This window comes from Lycorma delicatula, chromosome 11 (assembly GCF_047948215.1).
Source record: "Lycorma delicatula isolate Av1 chromosome 11, ASM4794821v1, whole genome shotgun sequence".
NCBI lineage: Eukaryota > Metazoa > Arthropoda > Insecta > Hemiptera > Fulgoridae > Lycorma > Lycorma delicatula.
In genome coordinates, this window is record NC_134465.1 from 72998545 (window position 1) to 73018100 (window position 19556).

The 19556-nt window shown below is 30.4% G+C and overlaps 1 protein-coding gene across 5 annotated transcripts in view; it reads right to left on the minus strand.

Annotated features, from left to right (window-relative positions):
- Positions 1-19556, minus strand: part of LOC142332384 (endochitinase-like) — a 141877-nt gene that overhangs the window by 4823 nt on the left and 117498 nt on the right. For all 5 annotated transcript variants that reach the window (XM_075378809.1, XM_075378808.1, XM_075378811.1 and 2 more), the window contains one exon: positions 9886-9952. In XM_075378809.1, coding sequence (XP_075234924.1) covers positions 9886-9952 — 67 coding nt within the window. The remainder of the gene's footprint in view (positions 1-9885; positions 9953-19556) is intronic.

The window sequence follows — 19556 nt, forward strand, 5'->3', positions numbered from 1 at the left end:
CTCCTCCATTCAATCGTCACCCATTTAGCATGTTTATTTTATTTTAAAAACACACAATATGAAATTTACTTCATTATCTAAAGTTGTATTAAGAGATTTTTATTTTTGTAATATAGTAATTTGTTCAGTTTGGATTTTTCAGATAACTCAGCTGATAAATTTTTTCTTTAATTTAACTATTTTTAGTGTAAGGTGATACACAATAGGCATAGATTTACAAATAACTTATATAGACCACTACTATTGAAAAAAAAAAAGTGCTTTATTGACAAGGCAAAAGTAAGTTAAATTTATCAAATGAATTTACTTCACAGTAAATAATAATAATAAAAACTGAATAATTCATTCAATGGAATAAATGATAGATTTGCATAAAATTCATGTAATAATTTAATTTAATGGAATTTACAACTACATAAATTCAGACGTTTGGCTACCTCTGTTATATCCATTGAATTGCAGACCGTGATTATTAATTTGCAGTATCATTATAACAACATTTATATTACACAAGTAAATGCAATTTTACCCATCATGCCTGATAAAGGCATTTGAGGTTCTTTATAGATTGTTGGTGTATTTCTTTGTCATGCCATTATGAATCTTGAAGTACAAAACTCTCAGTTTCTATTTCCTGAGCAAAAATTCTTTATTTAACAACAAACTTGTTCATTAATATTTTATTAAGCGACTTGCAAAAATAAAAATGATACAATATTTGAATCTTTGAGGATAAGCCTACAGTCACAAATTAAGCTTTTTATATGGACAAATTGTTATATCTTTAATCCACTGGCAAACAGTTAAAAAAATAATTGAAGAATGAAAATATATATAAATATAAAATATTGCAATTTATGATATATTAATAAAAATAATTCGAGAAAAACTATTATTGCATTTAATGTAAAGTTATTTTATTTTAAGATGAAGAAAATTAAGGTTCTTTATTTTTTTGTTGATTATACTTCAATTAGATTTTAACAATTGCTGTTTGTACAACAGCAATATTTGTGGATAAAAAACGGTTAATTTAATTCATACAAATTTATGAGAAGATCTTTCAAATAATTCAGTAATTTATTAAAGACTAGTCGGAACCTGGACCCCCAAGGCAAAACTTCGACTCAAGTCAGGGCCTCCCAAGGCCGCAGCGCTCGCCATTCACCCAAAGAGTTAACTTCAGTCGCCAATCCCGTCTACCTAGAAGGCTAAGCTCCCCTGGACCTGCACACTGTTCATTATCCGAGAATAATACTGATAAATAACAAATATTCAGACCTATATACTGATAAATAACAAAAAAATATAGAAACCTGAAAAAGAAACTAGAAAGACAGAATAACAGTAGCTTTTAACCTTTCTTTTTCTGTTTAGCCTTCGGAATCACCGTAAGACTTCACAGGATGATGGGTTTGAAGTGTAGTCTTGTACAGTCTAAGGTCGACCATTCCTGAGAATTGTGGTTAATTGAAACACAAGAACACCGGTATCCACGGTCTAGTATTCAAATCCGTATAACAGTAACTGCCTTTACTAGAATTTGAACGTTAGAACGGTCGACTTCCAAATCAGCTGATTTGCGATGAAGAGTTAACCACTAGACCGACCCGGTGGTTAGAATAACAATAGCTAAGGTAACTAAAGTACACACACTTTTGACGACGAAAAATTCATAACTTATTTCTTTGCCATAATAATGAAGTAAAAGAATTAATCTTTTTTTTTCCGTAATGAATATCTTTACTTTACAACTTCACGCTCCTTGGGGGTGAAGAAATAATACATATATTAATGTTCAAGGGAGCAAGAGCCTCGGTCTGTGGCTTAAAACCTTCCCTGGTGTAATACGAATGTATCCTGAAAATTTGAAAGCAATCAATCAGTTGGTTTTTCTGAGATTTTTTAAATGAAATACATCAAAAAACCTTCTCAGTTATGCCAAGAAACATGGGTAAAAATCTGGTTGCGTTTGATCAAGTGGCTTTTTGTCTATCCTGAACAAACAAAACCCCTTTTCATCTTTATGTAATAGATATAAGAGATCTAAAATAACGAGACAATTTTTTTTGACAACCACTTTAAAGTTACTAGTAAACATATGGTTATTACATGACCAGCTGATTTATATTAGGTATTAATATTTTTAGAATATTGATGCCACGTGAGACGTAAACAAACTTTTCGTGAAACGAGTTTTTATTGTGCGTTACAAAAATGAGTGATACTTATTATGAGCAACGTTTTGTGTTAAACTCGGTTAGAATGCTATTGAAACTTTTTCAAAATTGAAAAGGGCATATGGAGATGGCGCTCTTGTCACAAGCTCCAGTTTTTAGGTGGTTTAAAGCATTTTCAGATGGCCAGGAATCAGTTGCGGTCGATCCACGCTCTGGAAGACCGTTAACGTCAAAAAGTGACGACAATGTTAAGCGAATCAGAGACTTGATACGGTACGACCGGCGATTAACTGTCAGAATGATGGCAGAACAATTGAATTTGAACCGTACCACAATTTATCAAATTTTGACAAACGAATCGGATATGAAAAATGTTTGTGCAAAATTGGTCCCAAAAAACGTTACTGTTGAACAGAAAAATAACAGCAATTTTCTAAGGCTAATTGAAACTAATTCTGATTTTCTAAAAAATATTATTACCTGTAATGTATCTTGGATATTTGAGTACGACCTAGAAACAAAACACCGACGAAGGAGTAACATACTTCAAATTCACTGCGTCCCAAAAAAGCAATTATGAGCAAATTAAAACAATGCAAATTTGTTTCTTCGATAGTAATGAAATTTTCCATAAAGATTGTTGCCTACAGGATAGACTGTAAATCAATATGTTTACCTAGAAAATTCTGAAAGACTCCGTAAAACAGTTGCTGGTGTCAGACCAGCCATTGAAGACAAGTGGATGCTGCATCATGACAATGCACTCTCAATTAATGAGTTTTTGGTAAAGAAAAACATTCCTGTAGTTCCTCAATCACCTTATTCACCTGACTTGAATCCCTGCGACTTTTTCCTGTTCCCGACTTTAAAAAACACCTCAAAGGACACCATTATGGAACGGTAGAAAATATTTTTAAAAAATATATATCTGAAGGATATTCCAGTTCTGAGTTCCAACACTGCTATGAAGAGTGGGAAAACTGTTTGATGTGTTGCATGGTTTATTACGGAAACGATTTTGAAAGTGAAAGAGTCCATGAACGTATAACTGGATTGTGAATAAAGTTTTTCTGAACCAGTCTCATTACTTTATTTACAGATCTCATAGTTATCAATGGGAACACTCTTAATTGCAAATAATATTATTCTACACAATTCATAATATATTTATTTATAAGTAGCAATATTTAATAGGCTAATGTAGAATTTTCAAGTCTATAAGATTATTTTCAGATATAGATACAAATATCATCTATGAAAACAATAACAGTGAACAGAAAACATCAACCCTACCACAATAAAAGAAGTTTACCAAGCATTGGGTAAGATGAAGAATTAGAAAGCAGCAGGAGAAGATCAGACTTTTGTAGATATCTGGAAACATGCAGGAAGATCAGCAAAATTTGCCCTTCATCAACAGCTTGTCAACATCTGGATCAAAGAACTACCACAACACTGGACAACAGCCCTAATCCATCCACTACACAAAAAAGGGGGAAAAACGACCACCAAAAATTACAGGGGAATCTCATTCCTCGAAACAACATACAAAATTGTTTCAAAAATCATACTCAGCAGGAAACAGTCGGTCCTCAACTTGAAAAAGAACTAAATGAATACCAGGGAGATTTCAGACCCTGGAGGAGCTTTCCAGATCAGATCATGAATCTCAAGCTAATAATGGATTACAAGAAAAGAAACAGACATGTGATAATGTTTGTAGATTTCAAGAAAGCTTATGTCTGTCCGCAGAGAATTCCTACTAAAAATTCTAAGACACCTTGGACTACATACCAAATTAATAAACATGATAAAATTGATCATCACAAATACTAAGTTGAAAGTAAAATGCAGAGCTGAGCTCTCGGAACCATTTCAGATCAAAACATTCAGGACTGCACCAAGGCAATGAGTTCTCATTACTATAATTCAACTGTGCTCTAGAAGAAGTAATGAGGGAATGGCTCAAAAAATGCCCCCAAAAGTAAAAATCTGATGCGGTCACCACACGACTTCCTTGTATACCTAATTACATATACACATTTTTACTGCACTTCATTTAAACTTATTTCATTTGAAAGTGATATACGATCCTCCTATTCCTTAATAAAAGTGGACAGTTACACAGTTGCTAAAATATTAGTTAACGTCAAATATTTATACAAAATTTGTAAAATATTAGGGCAGAGTTAAAGTCCCTTTATTACTTGTATTACTAGATCAGTACTATTCGCATCTTCATGAAGTTTCAGATTTCTGGTATGTCGTATAAATAAAAATTAATAATAATTAAAGTATTCCGTTTAGTGAACTCCTGTATACTGGTTATAAATGTTAATTTAGACCTTACAGTGTAAAATATTCAGTTTTTATTATTGGATTAGTCTGTGAATAATCAAAAATGAAAAAGTAACAATCGTACAGGAACAAAAAAGATAACATGAAGAAATATATCTCAGAAAAATGACAAGAAGATGAATATGAAGAGAAAGAAAATGTTAAGATCAAAGGAAGAATAAAAAAAATAAGAGATGATAAATATAGAGGAAGAAAATTTAAAAACCAAAGAAAATAAAAAGGAAGAAAATGTTAAAACCAAAGAAAGAATAAAAAGGAAGAAAATGTTAAAACCAAAAAATAAACAGAAGAAAATATTGCAAAGAAAGAAAGAATTAAAACATTAAGAGAAGATGATGAATATAAACAGAGAGAAAATTTGAAAACTAGAGAACATGTACACAAACTAAGATCATAAGCATTATATCAAACCAAAAAGCAATTAAATGATTGAAAAAAAAAACAAATAAATGAAATGATGATCAACTCAGACAGGCAGAATATTGTCCGACAATATCAGAGGAGTAATGAACTAAAAGATAAGAATTTTTTGCAATTTATTAAAGATCAGGCATGTATGGCTCAGCGTATATGTTTTTCTTGACAGGGTCTGTTTTTCAGTCAACTTTAATGTAGATAAAATTAAACAGAAATCCCAGAATAATTAAATAGAAAATCCAAAAATAATACGAATCTAAATTATAATTTTCAATTAATATTAATAATTAGATGTTACACCAAATCTATTATGTATACATATATGTAATAATGGCTATTAAATTACATTTACACATTTTTAAAAGTATATAAACTCTTATTTTACTAATAACTTCTGATTTTCTTCATATTTTTTTTATTATTACTGATTAATTATTTATTTTATTTCTTTTTTTTACAATCACAGTTAATTAATAAATCAATATATTTAAATTTAAAAAAAGGAGATGAAATCAGTTTCGAACCATGTGCCTTCCCCTTGTAAGATCCAAAAATTTCATTAATTAAAATTTTATTTGGCTACAACTCTGGATCCAATGAAGATAATACCATTTATGATATATCATTGAAAAGCTCTCAATGAGGGTTTACTGCTGCGGTTAAGAAAAAATCCAAAATCCATATTTTTTTGGATCGGACACTTTTGAACCAGTCTATTACAATCAAAAGGAGAGATGCACAACTACATGTTACAATAGTCCAAAATTTCATCATCCTATGGCTAATCGTTCTTGAGATATGCAAGATATGTACATACAGACGTCAAGTTGAAATTAGTAAAAATGGATTCATAGATGATCAAAATGATATTTCCATTGAAATCTGAAAATCAAAATTTTTCACGATCATAATACTTCCTTTACTTCGTACAAAGAAGTAAAACTAGGCCAAAAAACAAAACAAAACTGGCCTCAAAATATCATTCGAAAAGACAGAAATTATGCCCCATAAACCAACACGGATGTAAACATAAATGGTAACAAAATCAAAATAATAACCCAAATTAAATAACCTTGGGGAAATAACAACAAACAACCTAAATGAAAAATACTCTACCCATGTAAGAAGAAACACACTAGCTAAAGCTCAAAAATAAGACACTACAACACAGTTGTAAAACCTGATGCCACTTATGCGGCAGAAACACTCTTTCACTTGAATGAACAATCAAAGATAGACAGAATCCAGAAAATCGAAAGAACCTGCATCAATAAAAAGTACCAGAAACACGGGGCATGGTGGATCAAGCCTTACAAAGTTGAGTACAAAGAGTTAGAACCCATCAATGATACTGCAAAAATCAGAAATGGAATCTTTTTATTATTAACACATTATAAATATTTTCTAAGAAATGAAAGAAATTCTTTTCTTAAAATCATACTGAAAGTTTTTTCTCTATGCCACGCTTTTCAAGAATTATTAAAAACAATAAAGTCCCGTAATTTTGTAAATTAAGTGCAACAACTTTCTTAACACTTTGAAACCTAGGCTTCTCAGCACATGGTGGTATGGGCAATTTAGACTGGTTTAAAAAAAATTCTAACTTATAATCGTAAAATTTCCTTACAAAACTTTTATCACCTGAAAAAAAAAGATATTCACATTTGTTCTAAGTAAAAATAAGAAGACAAATGACAAAGAGCAATTAAGTACATTTTTTTAAAAATTGGATTAGTGCTGTCATCTATTAAATTTTAATGGTTTTACAAGTTAAATTAGTAATTTTGGGGGAAAAAAACAGTGCATGTCCATGATATTCAGGTCTGAATATTATGCATTCTGGGAAGTATCAATCTATCTTACAATTTACAAGCAAAAAAATCGATGTTCAATCAGTTAATTACATCATAGTGGAAAATTAAAGTCCATGCCAGGTTTGAGGTTGTGGTAGGCATTATTAGGCTTGATGTTGCTTTTTTGTACAAGTCTTTTTATTTCAATTTTAAGTGTGTTTCAGGCTTCAAAAGGAGTGTTAGTGTCATCATATCAAAGAAAGCAGAAACAGATAAATGTGAAGAATACAGAACCATTAGCTTAACTACTCGTGCATCAAAAATTTTAACTAGAATTCTGTACAGAAAAACTGAGAGGAAAATGGTCTTAGGAGAAGACTGATTTGGTTTCATTTACAGTATAGGGACAAGGGAAGCAATTTTACTACTCAGATTAATAGTAGAAGGAAGATTAAAAAAAAAAAAACAACATACATATAGACTTGGAAAAGGCATTTGATAACATCGACTGGAATAAAATGTTCAACATTTAAAAAAATTTATAGTTCAAGTACAGAGATAGAAGATCAATTGCTACATTTACAGGAACAAAACTACAACAGTACAAATCGAAGAACATAAGAAACAATTTAGATCCGAAGTAACAGTGCAAGGTGGAAAGATAAAGATGTTCCAATTTGCCGATGATTTAGTAATTCTTGCCAAGTGTAAAAATGATTTAGAAGAAACAATGAATGTAATGAATGACATCCTATACAAGAATGTGTGTGTGTTTTGAAAAACAAGTCCTGGGAACGTACCCAGTAACTGATCAAATATTTTATTCGGAATGACTTCATTACATTGCAAGTCCCTTGTAATGAGTTCTATTTCAATACGCTATGTTTAATGTGATGTAAGGATTGAGGTATTTAACTTTATATTCAGATATGTTCTAATGTTAGAAACAAGACAAAAATAATGATTGGGTTGTTATCCTTATCTTTTACATTCCTTCAGCTGTAGAGCAAATTGTTTACTTTAGTGTAATTCCAATATTATGATCACATGCAGAGGTGGTATAAATTCTACAAGATCTCTATTGGACCAAACAAAAAAAATAATTTCTTACCTTCATGAGACAGATGTCAGAATGACCAACATGCATGGTTACAAAAAAAATTGAGTAGTAGGATATTTGCAAATGAAAAATATTAGGAATTATGCTTGAAAAGTATCATTAGCAGCTAATAAATAAGAAAACAGAAATATATAATGAAGTTTATGAAAAAGGAAGTTTTCTGTTAACTTGCAAGAGAAATTTAATTGAATCTAGAGTCAATATGTTCATTTGTAAAATACAGAATTAAATTTCCAACAAAAATGTATAATGAACATGTCTGATAGTCAACAATGGTCACTGATCCAGTGTTTAATTTGGAATTAATACGGTAAGAATATGTTTGGAATCGGCTAAATTTCACACTTTTAGTTAAAATCAATAATTCTGTTTTAAGCTTTAATAATTAAATTTGTTAATTTGGGATTAATTGTTTACATCTACATCCACAATAATGTAACAGAGTCAACATTTTTTATATTAAAAATAACCAATTTAAAATGGTTATTTAAAAATTTTTTGGTTAATGATCTAGTAGAAAGTTTTCAGTATCTGGACTAGATCAAACACCAAAGCTGCAATTAACAAGGGCAAGTATTTAAATGCTTTATTTTAAATACATTAGAAACTGTATACTGTAATAATAATAATAATTCAAAGTATTCAAAATTAAAGTAACAATAAAATCATTATAAAATTTGTTTGATAACAACCATTCAAAAGTTTTGAAAATAGAAGACACGAGTACGCAATCGGAGAAATATAGAAAATAAATTCAAAGACACAGCAACTGACAGTTGATGGTAGCAGTGTATAATTACATTATATTCTGTAACATTTTACATTTTGGACACTGAATCTAAAATAATACTTTATTTTGATTTACAAATTTTTCTTCGGATATTTCAAGTTAATATTTTTTTGTATTATTACATAGGAAGATTTAAAAAGTTTATTTATGTAAGTTATTTCATTTAACGAGTAACATTTTTTTAAAAAAACAAAATTTATACATATAGAAAGTCGTTCTATATTGAATATATCTTCCAAATACAAGATTTATAAACATTGTTATGGGTACATATTAACAGTGTGAGTTTGAGAACTAAACTTTGTCGCATGTTCATTCTGATGAAGTGAGTGCAAGACTAAAGAAAAATTACATAAAAAACAAAGTCTTCAACATAATATCTGTATGAATTCCGAGGAATTCATACCTGTAATAATGTTTACATATGGAAAATACTATACTCTAACCTCCTAACCCCAAGTAATGCATCAAAGAGCTGCTGATTAGGAGACTCAGGTACTTCAGCCAGTTTTTATTCAAGTATCTTATGTGAATATAAGTAAAAACTGTACACTGTAAGTAATAATAAAAATAATATTAATAGCAACCATTCAAAAGTTTTAAAAACGTTTAAAAATTTTGAAAATAGAAATCATGAGTACATAATCTGAAGAAATATGGAAAATAAATTGTAATATCTAATATAATTCTAATATGGAAAATAAATTCTTGATAGAAGCATATAATTAGATTATATTTTCCAACATTTTAAATTACAGACACTGAATCTAAAATAAGGTAAGTTTAAAAATCCTTTATTTTAATTTACTAATTTTTCTTCAGATATTTTAAGTTGTTTTTTCAGATAATATTTTTTTGTATTACATAGAAATATTTAATATATCAAACAATTTTACCCATACATACTTAGCCAACCACATCTAAAGAGATGATAGTCCCCCCGTGACATCACATCTGAGCTGCAGGGAACAGGTGAAAATAATCTCAGTTGAACTGTTCAATTTTTAGAATGACTTGCATCCATGCTTTTTCATAGATAAGAACACCCTTAATGAGACTCCTGCATTTTTTATTTTAAATATTACTCCATATCTTCTTCAGCATTATAAAACAAACTTCTGATACTATTATGGTTCTAAGTTCTACAAATTCTGTCTGTAAATTCCCTAGGTACCCCAAATCACTGTAACTATACATTTTTTTTTTTTATGCCATCACTGCATTTACCTGGTCTTGCAATGAATGTGCACAACTTTCAAGATGATGCTTGAACTCTTCTACATTCACTCGTTTCCTAAAAAAATACAATCATTTTCAAAATTTGTATAAATAGTTCATTTTGCATCATGTTCAACATTTTGAAAGAATTTATCAATCTCTATGTTTTGTTTCCCTGTAATAATTTACATATCCACCCTCTTGGAATTTTTGACACTGATCTTTCAGTGATGTTATTCATAACATAATTACCCTAAAAACAACATAATCATCGATGGATTTCTGTGTCCTACTTGCAAAAGTAATCGCATCACATATCTCACAGTCGGTAGTACAATGATAGTTTCCAATTTTCCAATGATTTTCTCAAAATGAATGAGGCCTTACTAGTAATTCAAGGTAATTATTTTCTCCAAATGCATCGTTCAACAATATTATTAATTGCAATATTACCTTCATTATGGAAAATTAATATTGAGAAGGAAATTTAATTATATACAAATACATTTATTGTTGCGCTTAAGAAAATAGCCATGTAAGAAACTAAACTGTCATTAGAAAATTTAATTTTTGTTAATGCTACTAAATGATAACTGCTTAATTTGCTGTAAACAGATGAGTTATAAAATATAATTAATTCAATGACAAAACACCAGTTTCCTCAAACAAATAATTGTTAGGATATAAACAAATAGAATTCCAGATTTTAATGTAAATTAACTAATGATTTTGTAGAATACTTTAACAGAAGTTATACAGCTCAGAAATTGCACATACTAATACGAGAAGTAAAATTCCAAAAAGTAAGAGAAAAGTTTTGACACAATAAATACACAGCTATTACTTTATGTTTTTATAAGGCCAAAGGAACAACTTGAAATTAATATTTTATAAACATAATATGTAAAGTTTATAAAGCTCTGAAATGTACCCTCAAGTACTTACTACACAAGTGAATAAAAGCGAAGCACATTTCTTGCCATCTTCAATAAACTTGCATATTTTTACACCAACACTAGTAATATATAACAAAGAAATAATCTCAAGAAAAGCTTTTTATCCTTTTTAAATTTTTCAGCCCATCAATAAGTGTCTAAAATAGCAACCGATACACAGTAGTAATTATATTAATTTTATAAAAAAAAGAACGTAAGCTACTAAAATTATTATCTCTACCACAATAGCTAACATATAATATATAAAACTGATATATAACATACAAAATGCTTATCTGTCTTGATAATGTCTTAATGCTTAACTGTTCATGAAAAGCAAAAAAAAATGATGTTTATGATGAGATCATTGAAGGAAAACCACAAGGATCTTATCGCTTCATTTGGCATAATTTTAGAGCTTGAAAAATACAGAAGATAGAATACAGACAAATTAAACAGGATTGTTAAACAATAAGAATGGTGTCCAAAACTAGGATTTTTACTTTGAGTAAACAACACTGCTTTCTTATTGACAAGAAATTTGCAGAGGATATCGAATAAACACCAGGATGTTGAATAAACACCAGATGACTAGTAAAGCATAACAGTTTCTTTGAAGGACAAAAGTTGTAAAGAATTCAAAAGCAGAATATAAATTGTGTGCACCAGAGGGAAAGTGTGAGAAAAGGATGGCATATGTAATGGAGATTTACATGTAATGTTAATGTGGTCTTTGGGGGTATTACTGTATGTTTTATTGAACTAACCTGAAAAGAATACTGGAAGTATTTTGGACAAGATGAGAGAGCGACAAACAATCACAAGGTAAGAAGAGGAAATATGTTGAAGAATGCGACAGGTATTGAGGTCAATATCAAAAGAACGGACAAAATTGGCAAATAAGGGAATGTAAGGATAAGGGCCCGACTGCAATTTACAAAAGCTGGCAGCTCTCTGAGATTTATCCATTTAATTACATTATTATTAAGAATGTGTTCACTTATCAGAACTTCATCACAAACTATCAGAATCAATTCTCACTATTGGCATTGAAAGTTTTCATCACCCCAAAATCATATAGCCTATGAATTACAAGTGCTAAAGACTTCAAAGAACAAAAAATTCTCAATCTGATGTGCTAATAATTTGTTTGTAACAATTTAAAAATTCTTTACTCTTACTAGACATCAAGCTAAAATTTCTTGCAAGGCTCTCAAAATCATATAAAGAGATATGTAATAGTCATTTGACCTTTCTTTCTTTTTCCTGTTTAGCCTCCGGTAACTAACGTTTAGATAATTCTTCAGAGGATGAATGAGGATGATATGTATGAGTGTAAATGAAGTGTAGTCTTGTACAGTCTCAATTCGACCGTTCCTGAGATGTGTGGTTAATTGAAACCCGACCACCAAAGAACACCAGTATCCACGATCTAGTATTCAAATCCGTGTAAAAATAACTGGCTTTACTAGGACTTGAACGCTGTAACTCTCGACTTCCAAATCAGCTGATTTGGGAAGATGCGTTAACCACTAGACCAACCCGGTGGGTTTAGATGAAATTAGGTCATTTGACCTAATTTCATCTAAATTTACAGCGACTGAAATTATATAACACTAACTGTAGAATAGCTTGGAAATGTTTTAGAATCAAATAATGCTTTACATGTTGTTTAAAACTTGACTAAAAGGAATAAGCCCGGTCCATAAACCGGGTATTTTGTAGTCACAAACACTTAAATTAACTGGTAACTTGTAACTCCAAACAACCAGTAACACAAAGGTGAAGTAACTAAAAACAACAAAACCGCTACTTTTTAATTACATTATTTTATTTTAAATAAACACATTGCTGCTTTTGGGTAGCAGTATCTGAGGACTAACTTCACAGTGATGTGAATGATGCATGCAAGTTTTTGGTTAAGATTTTTTCTTGATAAACTCCAAACCAAATTACAAAATTAATAGATAATTCACAGATGAGTTCCAAAATCTTGTACACATTTGCCAGTATTTTACTGGTAGTTCGCTACGCTGAGTGTTCATTGTCTTTAGCTGTTATACTTATTCTTAATTCCTTTCAAAATTTTAAAAAATAGTTTAATTTTTTCAAACTGTACTTTTTATTTGATTAATTAACTTTTCATTTTTATTAGTTAAGTTAGATATGTTGTGGACTAATTCCAAAGCTTACTCAGTACTAAAAACAAAATATCACATTTACAAAGTGTTCTACGATTTAAGTTTGTAAAATAAATATTATTTAAACTTCAGAGTGGTTAATAATGGCATAGATGCACATGTGATTTGTGCATATTTTGAAAATTCATTAACTTTGTTCAGAATCAAATATTGAAATTTTTACTGTAGTTTGCTATTGTGGTAGAATTAGATTTTTGTCCCAAGCCTCCCACCAGAGATAAAAAGCCTCAAACTTTCAATAGATTTAAAAGTTTGAATTTAAAAAAATAATAAAAATAGAACACTTATCAATGTTCTTACTCTAGCTATGATGAGTATGGTGGCTTATGTAATAATAAAAAAAATCAATTCGATATGTCACAACCTTCATTGCAAATTTAAACTGTAAAAAAGGAATTTATTATTATTTGATATCAAATTTTGGTCATTTTTACTTATTAGACTTAATTAAAGGGTTTTAATATAAAGGACCCCAAAAATTAAAGAGAAGAATTTAATGAAAAAGAAATGTTTAGGCATAATCCAGTCCAAAAACATTAAATTATGCTAATGTCTGCACAGCCAAAAATGAGTACGTGCTGCTAAACAAGCATGGCCACCAGTCACAAGCAGGCTGGGATAAGAATAGAAAAATACATGTTTTGGACTGCAATATGTTAGGGAATAACTTATAAAAAAAAAAAATAAAATAAAAAATAAATAATGAAGCCACAAAAATATTTTGGTTGAATTACTTCATATGTATTGATTCATTCATTCTAATTTCTCTTAACAGTATTTTTGACTCAAAATACTACTTCCGCATCAACCGGTTCTTCGTGGTTCAACGATGATAATGGGAAACTAATACAACTCATTTTTATAGTTACAATATCCTGAAAAATAATTATCTGCAAAGTCAATAATAATAAAACTACAGGCTTTCTGAAAGAAAAAATGATATTGATATAACAATCTTTTTATAGCGACTTAATATATTTTTGATAATATTTAACAGATACTCGTTTTTTTTCTCAGTTGACTCCCCCATCCGAAAGCCTGCATTAAGCAGCTTAAACTTATTTTAAATATGTTTTGCAAACAAAAGTTTTCACGGTTCATAATATTATAAGAGGGACTCCACAAAAGACAACTAAAAATTACCACCCAAGTCAGAAATGAAATATTTTGTATAATTTAAGTACCAAATAAAAATAAGAGTTGAAGGGAATCTTAAACAGAAAATAAAAACAATCTTGCAAAAAAGAAAATTGTTAGGTTTCAGATATTGGCCTAACAAAATTTAATAATTTACATCAACTACATTATTACCTGTAATACCATATACTAGTTTAAGTATGAACATCTACACAATTCGGGAACATTTGAACAACTTTAATCATTTTGTAATTCATTTAAAAACAATTTTTTTTAAATTCATTTTATTTAAAAGTATGAATGAAATAATTTTGTAATAAATATCAGTCATTCAACAGAGTTAATTTCAGACTCAATTTGTCATTGCAATGTCAAATATTTAGTAAATTCTCTGTTATATCACTACCAAACAGTTTTTTTTGTTTATAACACAAGTGTTTGGTGATCAATCCAAAAATGAGTGGCTTAAAATTAATGTATAATTTTTGTACTGCATAGGTTTTTCAATATATTTTTACAATACAAAAATTTTTACATTAATTTTAAGCCACTCATTTTTGGATTGATCACCAAACATTTGTGTTATAAAAAAAAAAACTGTTTGGTAGTGATATAAAAAATTATTCTGTATCATAACATTTTACTCCGGACAGAGAATTTACTAAATATTTGGCATTCCAATGACAAATTGGGTCTGAAATTAACTCTGTTGAACGACTGATACTTATTTATTACAAAATTATTTCATTCATACTTTTCAAAGTTATTTTGTGATAATAAATGTAATATGAATATAAAAGACTCATGGACACATACTTATAGAAATGACAATGCCCTAAGTAGTTACTGCAAATGATTTACAACAATGTAAAATAAGATCAGAAAGTATGTATTTAGTTAACAACTACAGGAGATAAAGTATGTAATAACGGGAAGATGTACTGAAAGTAACATTATATAAAGTTGCAAAAACATATATTTCAGTTAAAATAGTTCTTTTTTCTAAAGTGACATTTATGCCTCAAGGGTGATTGTCATCCAGTATAAAATAAAGGCATTGGCAATTGACATAAATAATGGAAAAATCCAGTTTTTTTGTTTTTGAAATCAAAAACTAAAATGTGTCCCCTTAGAATGCACATGTACTTCACTTTGTTAACTGAAGATAAGGCTAATATATTTCTAGTGTTTTTCCATTTGACACACAGGAGATGATTTTTTTATCGTGTAAACAGACTAGTTTCTTTTTAGTAAATTTATTTTTCGCAGCTCTTTCCAATAGGACATCCAGCTTTACTCTGTCGCTGCCATAACAAATCAAAACAGCTGTAGAGCTGTAAAACTGGTCCATGAATATTGTACGTCCCTTGTCAAGATAATCCCGGGCAATAACGCCAGTGTTTTTCTGTAACAAAACCCCAAAAAAGGAGCGTCAAGATAATCAGAAGGAAGTCAGAATGAAGCCAAATGGTCTTCTATAGAAGCAGCAAAACCAAAATTGGAAGTTTTATCAGCATCAAAATAAGTGATGCTGAAGTAAAGTTAAATAAATAAGTTTTAAAGGATTTCAGGAGATAAAAAAATTACATAATGCAATTTATAACTGTGGGATGTAATCAGATTTTCTTAAAACAATCACGATTCAATTTCCAAGAAGCGTAAAAGAAGATTAAGTTTTAATCTTCTCTTGAACAGAAACACAGAGTAAAAAAAAATGAAGCACACGACTATAAAAAACAAAATAGATTTACAAGGAATAGAGGTACTGCAGATGTGATTAGGATAATCAAAACTATTGGTAATAGGTATATAGTAAGAGGTAAAGGACTAAGCATACTGTGTTAAATAGAAAAACTAGTACAAATAACATTAGAGAATTGCAGCTGAATCGGGAGTTGGTTATTAAAATCAAGGATGCTCAAATTAAGTTTAACCTAGTAAGAGAAATAAGCAAGGACGTTTCCTTTTTTTATGTAGTTGGAAGATATGACCAAAAATGCTATATAAGATGAAAGAATAAATCTAGGAGAAAGGAAAACTGTAAAATGTTTACAGTGATTGTACAATTTTTTTTTTATATGAAGCATATGATATGCAAAATTAGAATACGTTATTGCAGAATAGTGACAGTGTTAAAAAAACAAAACTAATGAATTTAGGAAAAAATAAGCCATGAGTATCTACAAAAAACACAGGTGAACAAGTAAAAAAATATTGATGCTTAATTAGGTATGTTTGTATGTGCTACCATAAGCATATGAAACGTGGACACTACAGGAATGGGAAAAAAGGGGCTAGAGTATCTGTAAGAAGGAGAATGGAGATGGATGAGAATGGAGGAAATGAACAGATGGACTGGAAAATGAAGATTTAACAAGCCAGTTGCTTACAAGAATAGAAGCTTAATCAGAAAAATATTCAAAATAAGAGAGCTAACTAACTGGCTGGAACATATTCTGAAAGGAGAAGGTTTGGTTAAAACAGCATTCTACATTCTCGATGTCTGTAGCTGGAATAAGCAAAATGTCTGATTTTGAAAGATCTTCTTCCTGATTCCAATCAAGTTAATCTCATATTGAAAAAAATATTGCAACTTAACTTAACTTCATGGGTTGATGGTTTTTTAAATTCATGGGATTTGCATATAGTTTCATATAAGGAAAGTTTTTTCCACTAGATGTTCTTTACCAAATCTACTTTGTTCTAGTTAATTTGAAATTCAATTATAGATTGCATTGCCAGGGATCAACATTAGAAAAAAATAGATGTGTGGATTATGGCAGCTAAAAAACAATATTATAAAAATGAGGGAATTACCTACCAAAAGATAGTGGAGAATTATAAACCAGTATATTGGTATATCTATTACAAATAAACTATCAAAAATATGTATAAATGGTAATATTTTTTTAATGAATACTTTGTTGTAGTATCTAATAAAGTTATCAGCAGCACTGGTACTGTGAATGATAGAATGATGCAGAATTATCATGATCACTAATTCTCCCATTCTTTAAATGCTATTAGCTATTATGAGCTTTATATATATATATATATATATAGTCTCTTAAAACCAGGTACCGTAAGATCTGTTCTGCTTGTGTTAAGGAAATCTCTGTTCAAGTATTCCTATCTTATCTATAAACAATAGTAGTCTTGTAATTCGTAACTTTACTTACACCCTGAAATCTGCAGAAATTGTTCCAGTTGATAAATCAGGCTCTTTAGATGTGGTTGGCAACTATCGGCCAACTTTACTTTGTTTTTTTTTTTTTAATTTCTAGAGAAAGTAATTAAAAAAAGTTGGTTAGGTTTTATCCAAAAATTTACTCGTGTAATTTGGGACTCAGGAGGGTTAGTAATGAATTTGCAATGCTTGTTTCTGTATTATTTTTTGTTATTTATAACATTTGAAAGTCATCAAATTCGCCTTTATTTAAAATGTACAGTACTGAAATTAGAAGTCTAGCTTTGAAATGGTTTGTGTATTATATGCAAAAAAAGAAGTAAATGGCCCTGAGGTAGATAATCCCCACGTCCGGAACACAACATCTATGTTCCACGTCCAGGGCGGCAACAGCTGTACCTTTGTACATCACATATAGCTGGCTAACGGGGTTCCAAGTAAATTCCTCGGTTATGCTTTGTTAAGTTTGACCTGGTTCCAACTTCAGGTCACTAAACGGACTGGATTTTTGGCTACCTGCAGGAAATGGAATAACAAACGATTTTGGAAATGGATTTATACCACTCTTAGAGCTGGCGATGTGGCGGCCAGGGTCAATGTTATTGCAGGTGTAACGGAGACCCTTCCGTTGTCCACATGCCCCCTGCGATGGCAAGCATGTAGCAATGGTGCCCATGTATGTCGGTGCATGGGAGCTCTGAAAGCTTCGGTGAGTAGGAGCCTGGAGTCAGTGCAGAGACTGCGCATCCACTCTCTGCCAGGACATATGCCGGTTCCACTGGAGTACCGGATCGGACCTCCAAGGTTAGTAGCCCTGGAGTGGGGGTGTACCCCGGCGGCTAGCCTTGCTACAGAAGGGATCAATGTTCATGAATTTTCCTGAACCAACTAACGTGGCAGAGGGTGCACGTAAACACCCTCGTTTAGAAACCGCCGATTAGCCACAAGCGAAGAGGAAAAAAGTAAGAAAAAAAGCTTTGTTTGGAAATAATGTTCCCAAACCAAGATTTTTGGTCATTACAAAAGAGAATGGTAACTTCCAAAAGGTAAGTCCATTCTTAATTGCTAGAGATTACAAATTGTGCTGGTGGTCCTGTCAAGGAAATCCGTAAGACGTTTAACGGATTACATATCGAAACTATAAACGACATGCAAAGCCAGAAAGTCCAGGCGTTGAAGAAGATCGGTGAATTTGCAGTTACTGTCCAACCGCATAGTACACTTAATTCATCTAGAGGAGTTGTTGTTTGCCGTGATCTTCTTAACTGTACTGAAGAAGAAATAGTGCAGGAAATGTCTAGTCAGACATTGTAATTAACCAAACAACAAACGAACGACCAACTCAAACTATTTACAGACATTCATATTTAAATTGCTCAGAGATAATACTAAAATACGTGAAAGATAATCTTTTGGGGGACAAAATTATTATTATATTATTACTAAATTCTGTGTACTATCGTCCCTTAAACCACGATCAATTTCATTGAAGAACAAGATAAATTTGAAAGGATACATTAGTTGTAAAACAGCTTGACTTCTAAGCAGTATACTTATGTCTTAAATCTATTGCAAAGATAAATTTGCTTTCAATTATTTGCAATATCTAAAATATTAAATAAAATAACTGTTATAAATAAAATGCCTCTTTTTTCAAATTTTTTTAAACATTATATATATATAACCTATGCACTCCCGGTAAAATAAGGATTCCAAGTAGGACATCTAAATCGGTTCGACTGCGGAGTTGCTACGGTGGAACAGATGTTTACATTACACTCTTTTTTGGACAGCGTAAAAATACATACAGATATGTACACCAATATTCAATTTTCTTTCTCAAAATGAATTTTTACTTTCAGAAAAATAAAAATATCATCTAGTAGAGGGAGATTCAAATCCCTTCTTGCTCCATTAATTCTGTAACCTCCTACTTACACCCTTAACCCTTATGTTCATACCCAACTTTACCAAAGTTGTTTCGTACCCGGGTACCTTCTTACTGTTATATTCCAATTTTTTATATTTCAATAATAGAAAGTGTTTCCTTTTTGTTTATTTTTATATGTCAACATCGTTATTGAGTATCTGTGTAATTCTAGGAAAATAAAATTGCTGTAGAAACACAAAGACCAGTTAAGATTAATTAATAACATTTGATGACAGTAATACTTGCAGTCAACGCAAAAAAGAAGTTAAGGCAGCTCCAATTCGTGATCG